The following is a 21,628-nucleotide window of genomic DNA, read 5'->3' on the forward strand; positions in this document are numbered from 1 at the left end:
CACCAAAAATCGTGGTGAAATGAGCCAGTCCTAAACAATTTTTAGTGACAAAAGTCACCAAAAAACAAAAATTCAAAGTTGGTTTAAAAACGCAGCTTCTACTAGTTTTGAGTTGTTGACTGTCTGACCCAAATATCAAATTTTTTGAACAGGGACGGATCTTAACAATTTTTCATTCCAAGACAAACCAAATATTTCCAATATTTTAAATTTAGACCTGTAACTTTAGTAGTTTGTACACTAGCGCAATACAATTTGGTGAGATTACTATTATTGACTTGTTGACTGTCTGGCCCAAATTTAAAAATTTTCCAACAACAGGGACGGATTTTAGAAATTTGCGTTTTTAAGACGCACCAAAAATTTCCAATATTTTCAATTTGGACCTGTAACTTTAGTCGTTTTTACACTAGGGCAATAAAATTTGAAGAAGTTACTATTTCTGACTTGTTGACTGTCTGCCCCAAATCTCAAATTTTTTGAACAACAGGGACGGATTTTAGAAATTTTGTTTTTTAAGACGAGCTAAAAATTTCCAATATTTTCAATTTGGACCTGTAACTTTAGTCGTCTTTACACTAAGGCAATAAAATTTGGAGAAGTTACTATTTCGGACTTGTTGGCTGTCTGCCCCAAATCTCAGATTTTTTGAACAACAGGGACGGATTTTAGAAATTTTCTTTTGTAAGACATGCCAAAAATTTCAAATATTTTCAATTTAGACCTGTAAATTTAGCAGTTTTTATACTAGCGCAATTAAAATTGGAGAGGTTACTACTTCTGACATGTTGACTGCCTGGCCCAAATTTCATTTTTTTACAACAACAGGGACGGATTTTAGAAGTTTGCGTTTTCAAGACGAGCCAAAAATTTCCAATATTTTCAATTTGGACCTGTAACTTTAGTCGTTTTTACACTAGGGCAATAAAATTTGGAGAAGTTACTATTTCTAACTTGTTGACTGTCTGCCCCAAATCTCAAATTTTTTGAAAAACAGGGACAAATCTTAGAAATTTTCTTTTTTAAGACGAGCCAAAAATTTCAAATATGTATTTTCAATTTGGACCTGTAACTTTAGTAGTTCTCATACTAGCGCAATTAAATTTAGAGAAGTTACTACTTCTGGCATGTTGACTGCCTGGCCCAATTTTCAAATTTTTTCAACAACAGGGACGGATTTTAGAAATTTTCGTTTTCAAGACGAACCAAAAATTTCCAATGTTTTCAATTTGGACCTGTAACTTTAGTAGTTTTTATACTAGGGCAATAAAATTTGGAGAAGTTACTATTTCGGAGTTGTTGACTGTCTGCCCCAAATCTCAAATTTTTTGACCAACAGGGACAAAATTTTAGAAATTTTCTTTTGTGAGACGAGCCAAAAATTTCCAATATTTTCAATTTAGACCTGTAACTTTACTCGTTTTTACACTAGGGCAATAAAATTTAAAGAAGTTACTATTTCTGACCTGTTGACTGTGTGCCCCAAATCTCATTTTTTTTTTAATAACAGGGACGGATTTTAGAAATTTTCTTTTGTAAGACGAGCCAAAAATTTCCAATATTTTCAATTTGGACCTGTAACTTTAGTCGTTTTTACAATAGGGCAATAAAATTTGGAGAAGTTACTACTTCTGACATGTTGACTGCCAGGCCCAAAGTTCAAATTTTTCCAACAACAGGAACGGATTTTAGAAATTTTCGTTTTCAAAACGAGCCAAAAATTTCCAATATTTTCAATTTGGACCTGTAACTTTAGTCGTTTTTACACTAGGGCAATAAAATTTGGAGAAGTTACTATTTCTAACTTGTTGACTGTCTGCCCCAAATCTCAAATTTTTTGAAAAACAGGGACAAATCTTAGAAATTTTCTTTTTTAAGACGAGCCAAAAATTTCAAATATTTTCAATTTGGACCTGTAACTTTAGTAGTTCTCATACTAGCGCAATTAAATTTAGAGAAGTTACTACTTCTGGCATGTTGACTGCCTGGCCCAAATTTCAAATTTTTTCAACAACAGGGACGGATTTTAGAAATTTTCGTTTTAAAGACGAACCAAAAATTTCCAATATTTTCAATTTGGACCTGTAACATTAGTGGTTTTTATACTAGGGCAATAAAATTTGGATAAGTTACTATTTCTGACTTGTTGACTGTCTGCCCAAAATCTCAAATTTTTTGAACAACGGACGGATTTTAGAAATTTTCTTTTTTAAGGCGAGCCAAAAATTTCAATATTTTCAATTTGGAGCTGTAACTTTAGTAGTTTTTACACTAGCGTAACGACTTTCCCAGCCTCCCGCGTTTCTTCAAACCTTGATTGATGTACCTGTTGCCGTTAGTCGCGCATTTTTCCCGTCACTCCGATAAAACTCCTTCAGTTTTCGAAATTACCATCCGGAAAATGCAACGATGCGTGATTTATGGTCATATTTCCATACACAGACAATACCTTACGCAACGCAGCTATCACTGTACAATAAACGCAGTTCTTTCAAGCAAAGACCCCCCTTGGGGTAGCGAACATTGATAGATTCAAATTGAAATTACCTCTAAGTTGCTTAGAAATAAATGTCTTCAAGTCAAGCTGTTAACACACGCGGTAGATATTTAACCTACATAAAAGCAAAAGCAATTAGTTGGGATTACGGGAGTAATTACATAAAAATTTTCAAGTGACGTTAATTACAACGCAACGGTGGAATCTTTTTGAGACAAAGAAGTGGGGATTTTTCGCGGATGTTGTTGGTACAGGCGATTGCTTCTTATTCAAATAAATATCATCTGTAATCCTTTATAATGGATGATTGAGTGGTGTGCAGTGATTGCGCCGTTTGAGTAATGGAATCCATTGTTTATCCAATCAACTTAAATAAAATACAAAGAGATAAGGAGAAAGTTATAATAATGCGAGTATTCAAATGAACGAGGCTTACTCAAGCACCCTTTTCTTAGCCAATATCACCAAAAAAAAACAACGATTTTTACATCCAAGGAACATCCACTAATGACCAGCAATTACTCTACCACATGCATTGTCCGCTTTCTTTGCCTCTTTTGATAAACTAGGGGCGGACACGTACATTAAGAAATGACAATGATCAAGAGTCCCGTTTATTAAGTCCTAATGGACCGAGAAATGACATAGCCGCTCGCAATTAGTCCATTATAAATAATTTAATTAAGTATACTTAGCAAATGACCAAATCAACTTATTTTATATTAAGATTAACGTAATGGTTGGATGCAAGTCCGGGTTTTCAAGCTAATGATGCATAGTGCATAGTAATTTATTTTTATTGAATTGGCAGGAATGATGGGCGTTTTTTTTTGGGCGAAAAAAAAGTGACGTAACGAGGAAGAAGTGAAGAAGTCGGAAACGGTCGCAACTTTCTCTTTCAATCAAGAGATAAAAAGGTGTTTTTCTAACAATTAGTGTCAATTTATCAACCGCAGAATTTGATACAAATCAATCAAAACGACTGAAATGGTTTAATTAAGACGGTTATTCAAAAAAGGAAATGTTTTTTTTAGTGATCACATTGAAGCCACTGATTTTTTTCGGAGACTGTTTTGAATAAAATTTGCTTTTTTCATTAGAAATTTTAGAGCAAAAGACACCAATTTTAGAAATTTTTTATTTTTAAAACGATCAAAAATTGACAAAATCCTTCGCTAAAATCCATAATTTTAGTAACTTTGATGCCACAGTAATGACATTTAGGGAAATTACTACTGTTGAGTCGTGTAGTAACTCCACCACATTACAAAATTGTAGAGCAAAAAACACCAAAGTTACAAATTTTTATTTTTAGGACGAAGCAAATATTGCCGAAATCCTTCACTAAAAATTCGTAAGTTTGGTAATTTTAGTGCTACAGTAATAAAATTTGAGAAAGTTACTATTTATGAGTCATGTATTGACTTCACCAAAATTCAAAATTATGGAGCAAAAGACACCAATTTTAAAGATTTTTACTTTTAAAATGAAGCAAAAATAGTCGAGATCCTTCACTAAAATTCATAATTTTGGTTATTTTGGTGCTACAGTAATAAAATTTAAGGAAGTTATTACTTTTGAGTCGTGTATTAACTCCACCAAATTGAAAAATTGTAGAGCAAAAGACACCAATTTTAGAAATTTTTATTTTTAAGATGAAGCAAAAATTGCCAAGATCCTTCACCAAAATTCGTCATTTTAGTTATTTTGGTGCTACAAAAATAAAACTTGGGAAAGTTACTACTTATGAGTCATGTATTGACTCTACCAAAATTCAAAATTGCAGAGCAAAAAATACAAATTTTATTTTTTTTTATTTTTAAGACAAAGCAAAAATTTCCAACATTTTTTAATAAAATTTATAATTTTGGTAATTTCGGTGCTACAGTAATAAAATTGGCGGAAGTTACTATTTATGAGTCATGTATTGACTCCACCAAAATTCAAAATTATGGAGCAAAGGACACCAATTTTAAAAAATTTTACTTTTAAAATGAAGCAAAAATAGTCGAGATCCTTCACTACAATTCATAATTTTGGTTATTTTGGTGCTACAGTAATAAAATTTAAGGAAGTTATTACTTTTAAGTCGTGTATTAACTCCACCAAATTGAAAAATTGTAGAGCAAAAGACACCAATTTTAGAAATTTTTATTTTTAAGATGAAGCAAAAATTGCCGAGATCCTTCACCAAAATTCGTCATTTTAGTTATTTTGGTGCTACAAAAATAAAACTTGGGAAAGTTACTACTTATGAGTCATGTATTGACTCTACCAAAATTCAAAATTGTAGAGCAAAAAATACAAATTTTATTTTTTTTTTATTTTTAAGACAAAGCAAAGATTTCCAACATTTTTGAATAAAATTTATAATTTTGGTAATTTCGGTGCAAAGTAATAAAATTGGCGGAAGTTACCACTTATGAGTCATGTATTGACTCCACCAAAATTCAAAATTATGGAGCAAAGGACACCAATTTTAAAAATTTTTACTTTTAAAATGAAGCAAAAATAGTCGAGATCCTTCACTAAAATTCATAATTTTAGTTATTTTGGTGCTACAGTAATGAAATTTAGGGAAGTTACTACTTTTGAGTCGTGTATTAACTCCATTAAATTGAAAAATTGTAGAGCAAAAAACACCAGATTTAGAAATTTTCATTTTTAAGAAGAAGCAAAAATTGGCAAGATCCTTCAACAAAATTCGTCATTTTAGTTACGTATTTTGGTGTTACAAAAATAAAACTTGGGAAAGTTACTACTTATGAGTCATGTATTGACTCTACCAAAATTCAAAATTGTAGAGCAAAAAATACAAATTTTATTTTTTTTTATTTTTAAGACAGCAAAAATTTCCAACATTTTTGAATAAAATTTATAATTTTGGTAATTTCGGTGCTACAGTAATAAAATTTGAGGAAGTTACTACTTATGAGTCATGTATTGACTCCACCAAATTTCATTTCAAATAGAGCAAAGGGCACAAATTTAAAAAAAAATTACTTTTAAAATGAAGCGAAAATAGTCGAGATCCTTCACTAAAATTCATAATTTTGGTTATTTTAGTGCTTAAGGAAGTTACTACTTTTGAGTCGTGTATTAACTCCACCAAATTGAAAAATTGTAGAGCAAAAAACATCAATTTTAGAAATTTTCATTTTTAGACCATGCAAAAATTGCCGAGGTCACACACTAAAATTTGAAATTTGGGTAAATTTGATGCTACAGTAATAAAATTTTGAGAAATTGCTATTTAAGAATCGTGTATTAGCTCAACCAAATTTCAAAATTGTAGAATAAAAAACACAAATCTTAGAAATTTCAATGAAAACTTTCCGAGAAGATCCTTCACCAAAACTCGTAATTTTGGTAATTTCAATGCTGCCGCACAAAAGCAACCTCTGTTTGAAACTGTCGCTTTAAAAACCATAAAAAAGCAAAACTTTCACTTCTCTTCCTCCCCCCGTCTTCCCCACCTGTATTAACACCGAATATCTGAAATTCCTGAAAAATCGTCTCGCCTCCATTTTCGTCTCCAGAAAAAGTCCGCAAACTCATCTCCGAGTCAACAACAATCCTGCGCTTGTCGCATATTTCGAAAGCCTTCACTCAACTCTTGCCGCAGCGACTTATAAGTAAACTTGAACATCTCGGTATCTGCTGCTTCTCCTAAAATGAATCACGGCGCTTCTTGAATTTTTATGTCTGGTACACGGGACCTTGGTTGTTTAGGGGAAGTATGTAAAGTAGTCTTCAGTAAATAATACCAAGGAATAGAGATTAGAGTGTCGAATGACAAAGTTTAACATTTAAATGCATGCGAGCAAGAAGCGATAAAATCAAGTCGTGATCTTCGCACTTTCGAGCCGCATAGTATTAATATTAGCAATTCAATACGTTATAAGTTCTTAGTAATTTTGCATTTGGTGATAACGCGAACATTCGTACTTATAGATCATTACCATAAATAGTCGGCCACAAAGAGCAAGGAGTGCGGTCACGTACGGACAAAGAACGTTTAATAAATGAACTAACACGGTAGCGATATTTACATATTTAAAACAGAGAGATTAATAATTGATGAGGTGATTAAAGATTATGTCATTCCTTTTGTTTCTTTCACTTCGACCAGAAGAAGATGGATGGAAGAAAGTTGCTGTGGAGATGTTGCTTAATTAATTTGATGTGGAGACCGAAATGCTGCGATGGGGCACGTGATGGCGACATGGTCTACTGATCACCAAGATAAAACGTGACGTGCCATCTGATACTGGGTTTCTCAAAAAACGCAAAAATTCACCACCTGACATGACCACATTCAAACCGCTTTTTATTTATTTTTATGTTCTAGTAATACGCGACCAAAGCTCGGCACGCCTCGTTGCCTCGGAAGTCTATAGGATAAACGCTCGCTGCCAAAACAGACACGCGAATTTTTCGCCTCCAGGTAATCTAAGTCTGCATTTTCGGCCGTAAAAGTTGCACTTGCAGCCCTAATCCAAGTCGTTTTTTGCAATAGTACCAAATCTTTAAATGTCAGTTGTCAAAAACAACAAAATCGATGCTCCAGAATCTTTATTTATGGATCCAAGATCTGAAATTAAAAGGACGCTAAAAAGCTAAAATTTTTGAATTGTCATGAAAATACAAACATGTTGCTTCAGATACCATTTTTTGTATTCAAATTCATCTGAAAATCTGAATCAAAGATCTAAGACTTATAATTTAAAGAAAATTACAAATCAGAAGCACTTTTTTAAAATTATACATAAATAGCAGTTGTTAAAAAAATACAAAACCGTCGCTTCAGATTTTTTTGTTTTCAAATCGATCTGAAAATTTGAATCGAAGATCTGAGCTCTGAAATCTAAACCTTTTTTGAAATTTTTTTAATTTGCAATTGTCATAATAAGACCAAAACGTTGCTACAGATCCTCGTTTTTGTTTTTAGATAGATTTAAGAATCTGTTTCAGTGATCTGAGATCTGCAACTGGGAAGAAGATAAGAATTTAAATCGTTTTTTGTAACAAAAAATACAAAAACGTTGCCTCAAGTTCTTTTTTTTTATGTTTTCAGGTAAATCTGAGAATCTAATTCGAAGATCTGAAACCTGAAATTTGAAAAAAATTGAGAATCTGAACAGTTTTTTGCAATTGTAACAATTTTTTTCAAATTTCAGTTGTCAAAAAGACAAAATTGTTGCTCTAAATTCTATTTTGTTTTAAGATAGATCTGGAAATCTGTTTGAAAAATCTGCAAGCCTCGCGAAAGGTTGCCACCTGTTATTTGGGTATTTTTCAGCCTCCACGTAATCTAACTCTGCATTTTCGGCCGTGAAAATTGCACTTGGAGTCCTAATCCAAGTCGTTTTTTGCAATAGTAACAAAATCTTTAAATGTCAGTTCCGTCAGTTGTCAAAAAAAACAAAATCGAAGCTCCAGAATCCTTATTTATAGATTTAAGATCTGGAATTGAAAGTAAACTAAAAATGTAAAATTTTTTAATTGCAATTGTAATGAAAACACAAAAATGTTGCTTCAGATACCATTTTTTTGTTTTCAAATTGATCTGAGAATCTGAATCAAAGATCTAAGACTTATAATTTAAAGAAAATTACAAATCAAAAGCGCTTTTTTAAAATTATAAATATCAGTTGCTAAAAAAAACAAAACCGTCGCTTCAGATCGATCTGAGAATCTGAATCAAAGATCTGAGCTCTAAAATCTACACCTTTTTTTTAATTTTTGATTTGCAATTGCCATTAAAAGACAGAATCGTTGCAATAGATCCTCATTTTTGTTTTCAGATGGATTTGAGGATCTGTTTCAGTGATCTGAGATCTCAAACTGAGAAGAAGATAAGAATCTAAATTGTTTTTTGTAACAAAAAATACAAAAAACGTTGCCCCAAGTTCTTTTTTTTTGTTTTCAGGTGGATCTGAGAATCTGATTCAAAGATCTGAAATCTGAAATTTGAAGAAAGTTGAGAATCTGAACAGTTTTTTTGCGATTGTAACAGTTTCAGTTGTCAAAAAAAGACAAATTGTTGCTCCAGACTCTATTCTGTTTAAAGATAAATCTGAAAATCTGGTTAAAAGATCGGCACGCCTCGCTGCCTCAGAAGTCTATAGGATAAACGCTCGGCACGCCTCGCCACCAAAAAAGCCACGCGAAAGATTGCAACCTGTTATTTGGGTATTTTTCAGCCTCCACGTAATCTAAGTCTGCATTCTCGGCCGTGAAAGTTGCACTTGCAGCCCTAGGTGCATAACAGCGACTTTTTTCGATTCTTGTGTTTGCTTTCCACCTTTTATCGTGTAGCTGATATTGTCTTCTCACATGTGTAAACAGCATTATCTTGTTAAACCTTAATTGCCTCGGATGTGCTCCCGATACAATCGCAACGAAAAAACTTGGGACGCTATTAAAACGGAAAAACGTCTGTGTATGTGGGCAGCGAGCAGTCTCTGCTCTCTATACCCAATTAAAAAGCCAAATCCATTGTTTTAAATGTTCGCCATTATTGTAGTCGTACAGCAAAACCTCGTTATTTATCTCTTGAGTTTACATGATAATGAAACGCTCGGACATCATAAATAAGTGAGGCTAGGATTTTTGAAAAGGTGCAACAAAAGCGCAGCGCAGTGGGGTAACGGATTTTTTGAGGTAACGCCTACGAAGCTGTTGGAATTTTTCGTTATTGAAATGGTTGGAGGTAATTAAATATGATGAGGGCATTCTTGGGTTCACTTTCTCTAATATATCTTGAGTTTGCACCCACCTTGCTGATTATACCACCTGGTGTACCATTGTTATTAAATGGGAGCGAATTTGTACCTGCAGTGGTATTATGAAAGTGTTATGCTAAAGAATGTAATGGAAATGACGATTGTTCTCGGGTGACAAACCAGCGCCAGGAGTCTGCAAAAATTCACGCGTTTTACACTCTGTTTTCACAGTTTTTTTGGGAATTAATTGATGGGTCTGAGAATCCAACAATAAATTCAGAAAAAAATGTATTTTTTGTTTACATATTTATGAATATGACGATATAAGAATCTGATTCGAACATCTAAAATCTGGAATTAGACGAAAACTGAAAATTTGCTCCAGATTCTTTCTTGTTTTCACATTGATCTGAGAATCTGATTAAAAAATCTTAGATCTGAAATTTAAAGAAAGTTGAAAATCTGAACATTTTTAATATTTTTTTTTTATTATTTATAGATCTGGAAAAAGAATAAAATTGAAAGAAAGCTAAGAATCTGAAATTTTTGAATTGCAATTGTGATGAAAATACAAAATTGTTGCTTTAGTTACTATTTTTTGTTTTCAAATAGATCTGTGAATGAGAATCAAAGATTTAAGATTTAGAATTTAAAGAAAATTACAAATCAGAAGCGTTTTTTTTCGAATTATAAGTGGCAGTTGTCAAAAAAACACAAAACCGTCGCTTCAAATTTTTTTTTTCAGATCGATCTGAGAATCTAAATCGAAGATCTGAGCTCTAGAATATAAACTTTTGAAAATTTTTGATTTGTAATTATAAAAAGACAGAATCGTTGCTCCAGATCTTCTTTTTGTTTTCATGTAGATTTTTGTAATTGAAATTGTAACAAAAATTTTGATTGTCGTTTATAAAAAAAACAAAATTGTTGATCCATAGTTCTTTTTTATTTTTATCTACATCAGAAAATCTGAGTTCTGAAATTAGGTAAAAATTGAGAATCTAAACTGTTTTTGCAATTGTGACAATTTTTTTTAATGGTAGTTGTCAAAAAAAACAAAATTGTTTTTATTGTCAGATGGATATAAGATCTGGAATTAGAAAAAATAATAATATAATCTGAACCGTTTTTTTAGTTCTACCAAAATTTCCTAAATTGCAGCTGACACAATTATTGCATCAGATTTTTTTTCAGATGAATTTGGCCATCTGATTCAAAGATCTGAAATTAAGCAGAAGTTAAAAACCAATTTTTTTTGCTATTGTAACAAAATTTCATAAATTGCGGTTGTCAAACAAAGACAAAATTGTTGTTTCAGATCCCATTTTTTATTTTCGTAACTCCAGATTTCTTTTTTTAGTTTTCAGATAAATCTGAGAATCTGATTCGAAGATCTGAGATTAGAAATTGGAAATTGGGGCGAATTTTTCACAATTGTAACAAAATTGTTGAATGTCAAAAAATGACAAAATCGTTGCTCCTGATATATATTTTTTTGTTTTCAGATAGACCTGAGAATCTGATTCAAAGATCTGAGATCTGAAATTAAGAATCAAAGCAGTTTTTTTCATATTGTAACCAAAATTTAGAATGTCAGTCGTCGCAAAAAAAGAAAATCGTTGTCTCAAACGAATTTATCAGTTTTCAGATGGATCTGAAAATCTGATTCAAAGATCTGAGATCTAAAATTGGGAATCAGAGCAATTCAAAACTTTTAAATGTCAGTTGTCGAATAGAGACAAAATCGTTGCTCCAGATTCTAGCAAACTGCATACACATGTACCTACAGATAGTGTCAGAGCATTATTGTCCTCCTTCTTAGGAGCTCGGTGGGCGCGCATTCTGTAACACAAATCTGGTAATAATTACAAGGTGCTGCCAACATTGTACACACGACTAGTCTCTTTTGTATTTAAACAGCCATAAATCGTCCGCCTTCAAAAAATCCCCACCTCGCCAAAAACTCGCCATTTATCTTCAAAGGTGTTTCGGAGGTGTTGCAGTTCGTTACGTACGACAACAAGCCAAAGAATTCAAATCCCTCAAGGCTGCCAAGATAATTTGCGAGTGCGTGGATCAGTTAAATCCAGTGCTTCTCTTCAGTGTTAAAGCATCCATCGCGTTTTCCAAGAAAAATAATCACGAGTCGCTCGAAGCCAGATCCTCCCCCTGTTGGCGTCTCGAAAGATTATTTATACAGTGTTTAGAGGGGTTTGTCGAAGCGTGATTTATGAAGTGAGATTTCGAGATTTCAATCGCGTGCTTTGGGGTCATCAAGCTTTTGCATGTTGTCCAGTAGTGAGCTTTTGTGTGGTGCTCTCGTAAACATGGACAATGATAGTTTTATTTTGCATTTTCCCATAAACGTACGTCGTAAAACAAACTAAGTACCAGGAAATCGTAAATTGCGATTTGATTGTGTTCACCAAACACTTCAAAGAAGCGATTTTACCAACGACACTGTACCAATACTTGACTTGCAAATTGGGATTTTCACGGGGTTTTATTACTAAATCAATTCATGCATATTTCATCTGTTAGTGGAAGCTGAGCAAATAACGGCAGGAAATGTTTTGTGTACACTCAGTTACAGTTTTATAACGTCAGCAGGAAAAAAATCGGGTTCCTGGAACAGCATTGATCACATTGAAACCACTTAAAATTGTGAGCGCATTTTTCAGATTCTACCTACCATTCTCACGGTCGTTTCTTTCTTTTACGAATCAGATCAGACTCAAATCTCCAATAAAATAAAGCATTGATCACATTGAAGCCACTTGAATTTTTTTTATTATTTTTTATTCAAATTCGCAGTTTTCAAAGATTTTTACAACTTTAGAAAAATTAAAGAAGTTGTACAGAATCCCACAGGATTGAAACGAGTCCTGAAAACTCTCTGAACATTAATTTAATAAAGTCTAAATAAATTTCGAAATTAGAGAAACCTAGAAAATCAAATTCCGGAATTTAAAAGAATGGCAGCTACCATTAGAAAATCCTAGAAAATCCCGAAGAATATTGAATAATCCTACGAAGTTTTAGAATCTCAGGAAGCTCCAAAAATCCCTGAAAATGCCCGTTAAACTTAAAAAATTCTGGAGAATGTTGAAGAGCTTCGAGATTTTTATAGAATTCCACAGGATCTCTAACAGAATTGGAACGAATTTCAAAGAGTCCCGAAAAATATCGCAAAATTTTACAGAATTTAAAAAAAAATTAAAGAAAGCTAGTTACAATTAGAAAAGCTTAGAAAATCCGGAGAGATTTTAAATAATTCTGCAGTCTTAAAATTTCAAAAACTCCAAAAAAAAAACTGAAAGCGCCCGTTGAACTGAAAAAAATTCTGAATAACGCTGAAGATTTGACAAAAGTTCTACAGAATCCCACAGGATCTCTAACAGAATCTGAACTAATTTCAAAAAGTCTCGAAACATCTCGCAACATTTAACAGATCCTAGGTGAATTTCCGAATCTTAAAATATGCTAGTTATTATAAAAAAATCCTAGAAAAGAAGATCTTAAAAATCCTACCACGTCTTAAAACCTCAGAAAACTCCAAAAAATCGCTGAAAACGCTTGTTGAACGTAGGAAAGTAATGTAGGAAAGTTCCACAGAATCCCACAGGATCTCTAACAGAATCTGAACGAATTTCAACGAGTCCCAAAAAATCTCGCAGCATTTAAGAGAATCTAAGAAAAACGCTTAGGAAACCCTGGAGAATCTTAAATAATCCCACGAAGCCTTGGAATCTCAGGAAACTCAAAAAAAAAACTAAAAACGCCCGTTGAACTTAAGAAATTCTGGATAATTTTAAAGATCTGAGAAAGTTCCACAGACTCCCTCAGGATCTCCAACAGAATCTGAACGAATTTCACTGAGTCCCGAAGAATCTCGCAGCATTTAACAGAATCCAAAAAAAGCTTAAAAAATCCTGAATAATTTTGCAAAAACCCACGAAGTCCTGGAATCTCAAAAAACTCTAAAAAATCCCTAAAAACGCCCGTTAAACTTAAGAAATTCTGGATAATTTTAAAGATCTGAGAATGTTCCACAGAACCCACAGGATCTCTAACAGAATCTGAACGAATCTCGCAGCATTTAACAGAATCTAAAAAAAGCTTAAAAAATCCTGGAGAATCTTACAAAATCCCACGAAGTCCTAGAATCCAAAAAACTCCAAAAAATGCCTAAAAACGCCCGTTCAACTTAAGAAATTCTGGATAATTTTAAAGATCTGAGAATGTTCCACAGAACCCACAGGATCTCTAACAGAATCTGAACGAATCTCGCAGCATTTAACAGAATCTAAAAAAAGCTTAAAAAATCCTGGAGAATCTTACAAAATCCCACGAAGTCCTAGAATCCAAAAAACTCCAAAAAATGCCTAAAAACGCCCGTTCAACTTAAGAAATTTTGGATAACTTTAAAGATCTGAGAATGTTCCACAGGATCCCACAGGATCTCTAACAGAATTTACACGAATTTCAACGAGTCCCGAAAAATCTCGCAGAATTTAAGAAAAAAGCTTAGAAAATCCTGGGTAATCTTAAATAATCCCACAGAAAATCAGAATCTGAAAGAACTTCAAAAAAATCTTAAAAACGCCCGTTAAACTTAAAAAATTCAGGATCATTTTAAAAATCGTAAAAATCCCACAGGATTTTTAACAGAATCCAAAAAACATTCAATATTTAACAGAATCTAAGAGAATTTCGGAATCTGAGAGTTAGTTACAATAAATCAGAGAAGCCTAGAAAATCCCGAGGGATTTTAAATAGTTCTACAAAAAAAACTTCAAAAAATCCTTGAAAACGTCCGTTGAACTTAAAAAATTCTGGATAATGGTGAAGATCTTAGAGACTTCTACCGAATCCCACAAGACCTCTAATAAAATGAAAACGAATTTCAAAGGGCCCTTAAAATTCTCGCAGCCTAGAAAATCCCGGGAAATTTTAAATAAGTCTTCAAAAACTAAGAGAATTCTACAGAATACCACAGAATCCCGAAAAATCTCGCCTGTTTCAATACAATTTGAGAGAATTTCTAAATATCGAAGTAGTTTTCCGAATTTTCCTAATTAACTGACGAATTTGCCACCTCCGCGCAAAAAGTGGTTCGAACGTGAACAATGCGCCTGCTCTCTTTTCTCCTTCGCGTCGTAAATCTCTCCGAAAGCGCTTTTTTCCCCGAATTCGAAAAAAGCTTGTACAATGTTGCCCCGCTTCGAACTGAAGAAAGTTAAAAGGTGTGAACATTAGCAAGTTTCAACAAAAAGCTCAAGTGGTTTTCTCCACAACAAAGAACATATTTAAGCCATTTAATAGCCGCAAACATTTTCTCCTCTCCGCGAATATATCTCAACGAAGACCTCCATAAAACGCAACGTAACTCTGAAGAAACGGTATGTTAATTAGAAATCCAACACCAGCTTTACCACTAGATCCGGATGGAACTTGAGCCGTTTAAATATTCATAACTTAACATGTGCGATAATATAGGCGCCAGTGTAAGAGCGCTCCTGAGTGACAGGTGGTAAGCCAAGAAAAATCCCGCCGATTAAATTACAGGGTGGTTTATGGGAATTATGGATATTATGCAATTAGTTCGAAGTGTTGAGATCTTGACGTGCGACATGTTGCTGTTGTGCAAGGAAATTGTTTATTGGTGAGAGTTGCAATGTTAAGCTAAAGACATGCAAATCGTTACCTTTTTGAGGATGGTCGATGCGATTGTCCCATTATTTTGCAAGGAGTTAAGTCGGATTTTGCAACCTCTGAAGAAAAAATTGGATTACGTAATCTCAACCACTTTTTCTTTTTTTTTCTTGCTTTAAGAATCTAAGAGTGTCGCCATAAAAACAGCTCGCTGGAGATTTCAATGCGCGCCACCACCTGAAACCGAATTTGCGCGACATTCCTCACCACAGAACGAGTGCAAGGGTTAACGATTTCAGTGGCAGAAGCCGCGATTTGTGGCTGTAAATCAACTCAGGAAATTAATGAGGCACTTCTGAAAGAACGACTGTTGCCATTAAGAATTCTCACTGTCACGATAAAGATTGTTCTGAATTTATATCGCCTTCAAACGAAATGGATTTATTTCCGTAATCTTAAACCAAAGTTCTTCTATGTCCCAGCGGCTTCCTTGATGAATCTTCACGAACTATGAAGGGAATGTAATGAAATTCGAAGTTATTAATTATTTGCACGAGCCGAAGACACTTCAGTGTGTAATTTATGAGAGTTAACTGTAAATGAGATAATTATCGGCAAGGACGGAGGTCACAATTTCGAGCGTGGAAAGCGTGGAAAATCGCGGATTTTTTTCCTTGTCAAAGAAGACAATTTAATAGCTGCAGGTAAGTGATAACTTCACTGATATCGTTAGTAATTACTGACGTCTTGACGGTTTAATAAGTTGTTCTGATAAGTTAGTTGGATTTAACCAAACTTGTGGGTGGAGGAAAAAAATCCCAAATGCGCCGCCCTTGTGCGTCCCATTAACTCGTCAATAATTTTACAACCGACATTTATATCGTCACCTGCGCCACATTTTCTAATCGCTGAATTTAAATTCTTTTCAGTAGCGCGCCTCTTACCATAAATTCATCGTTTATTAAGAGCCCATTATCAATATTGGCAAACCTGTCGCTGTAAAATAAACCGCGCTTTTATTCAACCGGGCCATAACTCCACTTTTATTAGTAACCCAGCGGCGTACAACGACAAAAACACCACTTTTTCTCTCACTAATAGGAAAATCTTCACGCCGCCACTGTCCTTCTAATAAATACTTCAAAGAAATGGCTTTTCACGATATCCCATTACGTGCGTGATTTGTTTTCTTTGCGATAGTTACGCTTACGGCACTGGGATTGTCTTCATTTGCAAGTTGAAAAGCAGAAAATCAGGAAAAATCGAAGACAACTTCCTCTTTGAGGGTAATAAACTGAGGTGGGGTCTTTTTTAATTGCGCCGAGGTGACTGAAAGAAAATGTAGACACGCGCGATGGCTATTTGTGCAGAAGACGGGTTTTCGATGGCTAGAAAAATCGGTGGTCATTTGCGCACCAAGAACGGAAAAGCGGCTTTTTCGCACGAGACTGAAACAAGCGCGAGCCATATATTACACCACTTTATGGTATTTTTTTTAGGATTCTTGTCCGATTTCACTCGCCATTTCTATTTTGTTCTGTAAACATAAATTATTAAAATTCGTCCCTTTTGTTCCAGGAGTTTGTAATTGGGCACGATTTATAAACACGTCAAAAGTAGTATTCTTGCCAAATTTCGATGCTACCAGAATTACAATTTTTTTTCAATAATCGACATTTTTGGTTTAGCAAAAAATTCAAAAATTCGTAAAATTCGTCCCATTTGCTCCAAAAGTGTGTAATAAGACACAATTAATAAACATGTCAAAAGTAGTATTCTTCTCAAATTTCGTTACTTAAGCATGAAAACTACCAGAATTATTTAGTTTTTTTTAAATAGTCAAAATTTTTGTTTTTGAAAAAAAACTGAAATTCGTCGCTTTTACTTCACGAATTTGTAATTGGGCACAATTAATAAACGTGTCAAAAAGAGCATGCTTGCCAAATTTCGTTAATGAAGCATTTAAATCACCAGAATTACCATTTTTTCAAAATCGCCAAAATTTTTGGTTTTACAAAAAAAATTCTAAAATTCGCTAATTTTGCTCCAACAGTTTGCTATGAACACGTCAAAAATAGTACTGTTGCCAAATTTTGTTACTGTAGCATTAAAACTACTAGAAGTACAATTTTTTTTATAGTCAAAATATTAGTTAAGGAAGAAAATTGTAAAATTTGTCCCCTTTGCTCCAGAAATGTGTAATTGGGCACAATTAATTAACATGTCAAAGAGAGCAGTCTTGCCAAATTTCGACCCTGGAGCATTAAAACCACCAGAATTACTTTTTTTTTAATAGTCAAAAACTTTTATTTAGCAAAAAAAATTCTAAAATTCGTCCTTTTTGCTGCAGGAGTTTGTAATTGTAAATTTCGTTACTGTAATCTTAAAGTACCAGAATTACATTTTTTTTAATAGTCAACATTTTTCGTTTCAAAATAAAAATTCTAAAATTTGTCCCTTTTGCTGCAGGAGTTAGTAATTGGGTACAATTAACAAACACGCCAAAAGTAGTATGCCTGCCAAATTTCATTACCGTAACATTAAAACAATCAAAATATATTTTTTAAAGGCAAATTTTGGGCTTCCTAAAAAAATTTCTAAAATTCGTCCTTTTCCTCCAGGAGTTTGTAATTAGATACAATTTATAAACATGTCAAAAAGACCATTTTTGCCAAATTGCGTTAATGTAGCATCAAAAGTTCAAGAATTAGAATTTTTTCCAAAGTCAAAATTTTTGATTTCGTCAAAAAATTTCAAAAATTCATCCCTGTTGCTCCAGAATTAGTAAACATGTCAAAAGTAGCACCCAATTTGCGTCTAAGGCAGCGTTTCGATCATTTGCGCACCAAGCGCGCAAAGTCGTTTTTTTCTCTCAAGCCTGAAAAAAAGCACGAGTCACATTGTACCACTTTATGGTCGTGTATCGCCCCAAGTCACAATGTTTTACTTCACATTTTAAAATCCCCATATCTCTCATTTTATGGCACGTTTTATGGCGTGTAGATGTAATTTGCAACAATAATTTAAAATGTACAGATAACGCGTTTCTGCGTTGTAAACAAATATCATAAATGCGACCCACGCTTCGCAAATTTTTCCTCTTCCACCAAAAACTAGGTTATAAAATCAGGTTAAGAACGAAAAAACTCCTAGGAAAACCCGGGTCAATCGGGGCCATCGGGAAGAAAGCGAAATTCCCCAAAACGCCACATGAGTGAATTTGCAACGCTTTTGCATTGGTGGTCGCCGCCATGACAAGCCCGCATTCTTGACCCACTCTCCCCTAGCGTGCGATTTTTTCGATTGCAACAAGTCCATTGTTCATGTCATCTGTAACCGTAGCATGGTTAATTAAGTGACTGGGTTATCGAATTGGGCCAGGATATTCCATTTACATTGAATGAAGAACCTTTCTCGTAACGGCACATCCCTAGAAAGACGCGGAGATAAGTTGGTACAATCACACGACACATAAAGTAGCGAGAATATGGGAACAGGTCAAGCGTCGTTTTTGGGACCGCTGATCGTTACTAGTGCATCAAGTGTAAAAAGTGGTGTTTTACGCCCGTGCGGAAATTATATCGTCACTTTTTCCCGCGACTTGACTACAAATCGTCCGCTTATGTTCTTAAGATATTAATAGACCGCAATGAGAATTCATTATCTAAAACTAGTTATTGTGTAATAAATTACGGGTAGTGTAGGTTATTTTCTTGATAAATTGTGATTCGCCGCCATTTTTTCTTAATAAAAACGTTGAGAAATAAATTGCGATGAATACCTGTTTTAACTTACCGCACACTTCGATGTATCCAGTATTTCCACTTCTGTTGTGACGTTGTCGAAAGTGACGTTGTGGCGATAGAGGAAATCTGAAAACGAAAATATGTTCAAATTGGTTAAAGCGTGCCCGACATGCTCGACTGAGCTTCAGTTATTCTCTTCATGTTGTGTAAATTAATTTAATTGAATGCTTTTGTTTGAGGAATTCGCGGTGTAATGAAGTGGAACGAAACGTGCCATCATGCTAAAATTGGGTGGATAAACAAACAAATTATTGCTTAGGTAATTATCGAGTCGATAACTTTGAAATTTAATCAGACTTTATGGATTTGAACTTTCGAAACCGATAAATGCGCTACTATAATTGGTTTGGCTTTTCTGTCCGTAACTTTTGGCGCTCGGTTTATTACCTGCGTACTAATTAAATTATTCTATTATGAAAACGACAGTTAAATTTATTTCAAAACTGTTCATGCAGAATGGTCTAACAAAACCGTTTAGCAGTTATGCTTATAAATTAATCATCTGTTTAAAATTTATCGTCACTGCCCATATTATTATTATTATTATAATTATTAACAATACAAACCTCACATAAAGAAATACTTGATTTATTACTAGGCGATTGTTTCTCATGTTTTTGTACGGCGAAAGTAAATTTAAACAAAGTCGGCTTTGAAAAGGAAATTAATTAGTCAGTAGATTAATTTGCGGACGACAGGCTTTTCATCAAAGTAGAATGTACAGTTTCAACATTTTCTACAAATTTTTATTCAATTTACTACATAGTAGAATAATTTTTTTATAGTCAAAATTTCTGGCAAAGAATTTCTAAAATTCGTCCCTTTTGCTCCAGGAGTTTGTAATTGGACACGATTAATAAGTAAATGTGTCAAAAAGAGCATTCTTGCCAAATTTACATCCTGTAGAATTAAAACTTCTAAAATTACAGTATTTTCTAAATAGTCAAAATTTTTGGTTTCGCAGAAAAATCTAAAATTTGTCCCTTTTGCTAGAAAATTTGGCAATTGAGCACGATTAATAAACATGTCAAAGAAAGCATTCTTGTCAAATTTCCATACAGTAGCATTAAAACTACCAAAATTACAATTATTTTTCAAGTCAAAATTTTTGGTTTAGCAAAAAATTTGTAAAATTCGTTCCTTTTGTTCCAGAAGTTTGTAATTAAGCATGATTAATAAACATGACATGACCTGCCCAATTTCGTAGCTGTAATATTGAAACTACCAAAATAGTTTTTTTAAATAGTCAAAATTCTTTATTTTGCAAAAAAAATCTAAAATTCATCCATTGTGCTCCAGTAGTTCGTAATTGGGCACCATTAATAAACATGTCAAAGAGAGCATTCTTGCCAAATTTCGATACTGTAGCATTAAAACCAACAGAATTGCAATTATTTTTATATAGTCAAAATTTTTGGTTTCGCAAAAAAAATGTAAAATTCGTCCTTTTTGCTTCAGGAGTTTGTAACTGGGTACGATTAATAACCATGTCAAAAGTAGTATTCTTGCCAAAATTCGATACTGTAGAATTAAAACTACCAAAATTACAGTTTTTGCTAAATAGTTCAAATTTTTGGTTTCGCAGAAAAATCTAAAATTCGTCAATCGAGAAGTTTGTAATTGGCCACAATTAATGAACATTTAAGAGAGCATTCCTGCCAAATTTTCATACTGTGGCCCCCCCATTAAAACCACCAGAATTAATTAATTAAATATTAAAAATTTTTGGTTTAGCAAAAAAAATTGTAAAAATCGTCCCTTGTGCTCCAGGAGTCTGTCATTAGGTACAAATAATAAACATATCAAAAGTAGTATTACTGCCAAATTTCGTAGCTGTAACATTAAAACTACCAAAATATATATTTTTTTAAATAGTCAAAATTTTTAATTTCGCAAAAAATTTCTAAAATTCGTCCATTTTGTTCCAAGAGTTTGTAATTACGAACGATTAATAAACAAAGAAAACATTTTTACCAAATTTCTATACTTAAGCAATAAAACTAGCAAAATAACATTTTTTTCAAATAGTCAAAATTTTTGGTTTCGCAAAAAAAAACTAAAACTTGTCCCTTTCGCCCCAGAAGTTTGTAATTGGGCACGATTAATAAAAATGTGAAAAGTTGTATTCTCACCAAATTTCGTTACTGCAACATTAAAACTACGATAACAGAATTTTTTTAAAGTCAAAATTTTTTATTTCGCCAAAAATTCGTCTTTTTGCTGCAGGACACGATTAATAAACACGTCAAAAGTAGTATTCTTGCTAAATTTCGTTACTGGAACCTTAAAACTACCAGAATTACATTTTATTAAAAATGTCAAAATTTTGGGTTTCAAAATAAAAAATCTAAAATTCGTCCCTTTTTTCCAGAAGATTGTAATTAGGAACAATTAATAAACATGTCAAAAGTAGTATTTTTCCAAAATTTCGTAGCAGTAGCATTAAAACTACCAGAATTAGAATTTTTTCCAAAGTCCAAACTTATGAATTCGCAAAAAAAAATTCAAAAATTCGTCCGTTTTGCTCCAGAACTAATAAACATGTCAGAAGAAGCACCCAATTTGCGTCTAAAACGGCATTTCGATCATTTGCGCACCAAGAGCGCAAAATCGTTTTTTTTCTCCCGAGACTGAAAAAAAGAACGAGTCTTACTTGACTTATTAACTGGGCGATTGTTTCTCATGTTTTTGTACGGCGAAAGTAAATTTAAACAAAGTCGGCTTTGAAAAGGAAATTAATTAGTAGATCAATTTGCGGACGACAGGCTTTTCATCAAAGAGTAGAATGTACAGTTTCAAGATTTTCTACAAATTTTTATCCAATTTACTGCATTTATTTCAAACATGTTCGTTTGCTTGACGAGTTTTCTTCTCAAAAGCAGTGAAAAGTAACGCAGCAAATCCATAGCTTGACTTCTTTTGTTTACCGTGTTTTGTCATCA

General features: G+C 33.3%; 1 protein-coding gene across 1 annotated transcript in view; it reads right to left on the minus strand.

Moving 5' to 3' along the window:
* Positions 1-21,628, minus strand: part of LOC148175996 (ras-related and estrogen-regulated growth inhibitor-like) — a 72,715-nt gene that overhangs the window by 11,717 nt on the left and 39,370 nt on the right. Inside the window, exon 3 of the mRNA XM_088033688.1 lies at positions 18,676-18,752. Coding sequence (XP_087889814.1) covers positions 18,676-18,752 — 77 coding nt within the window. The remainder of the gene's footprint in view (positions 1-18,675; positions 18,753-21,628) is intronic.

This window comes from Gnatocerus cornutus, chromosome 4, assembly GCF_029298725.1.
Source record: "Gnatocerus cornutus isolate USDA-ARS CGAHR chromosome 4, icGnaCorn1.1, whole genome shotgun sequence".
NCBI classification, from domain to species: Eukaryota; Metazoa; Arthropoda; class Insecta; order Coleoptera; family Tenebrionidae; genus Gnatocerus; species Gnatocerus cornutus.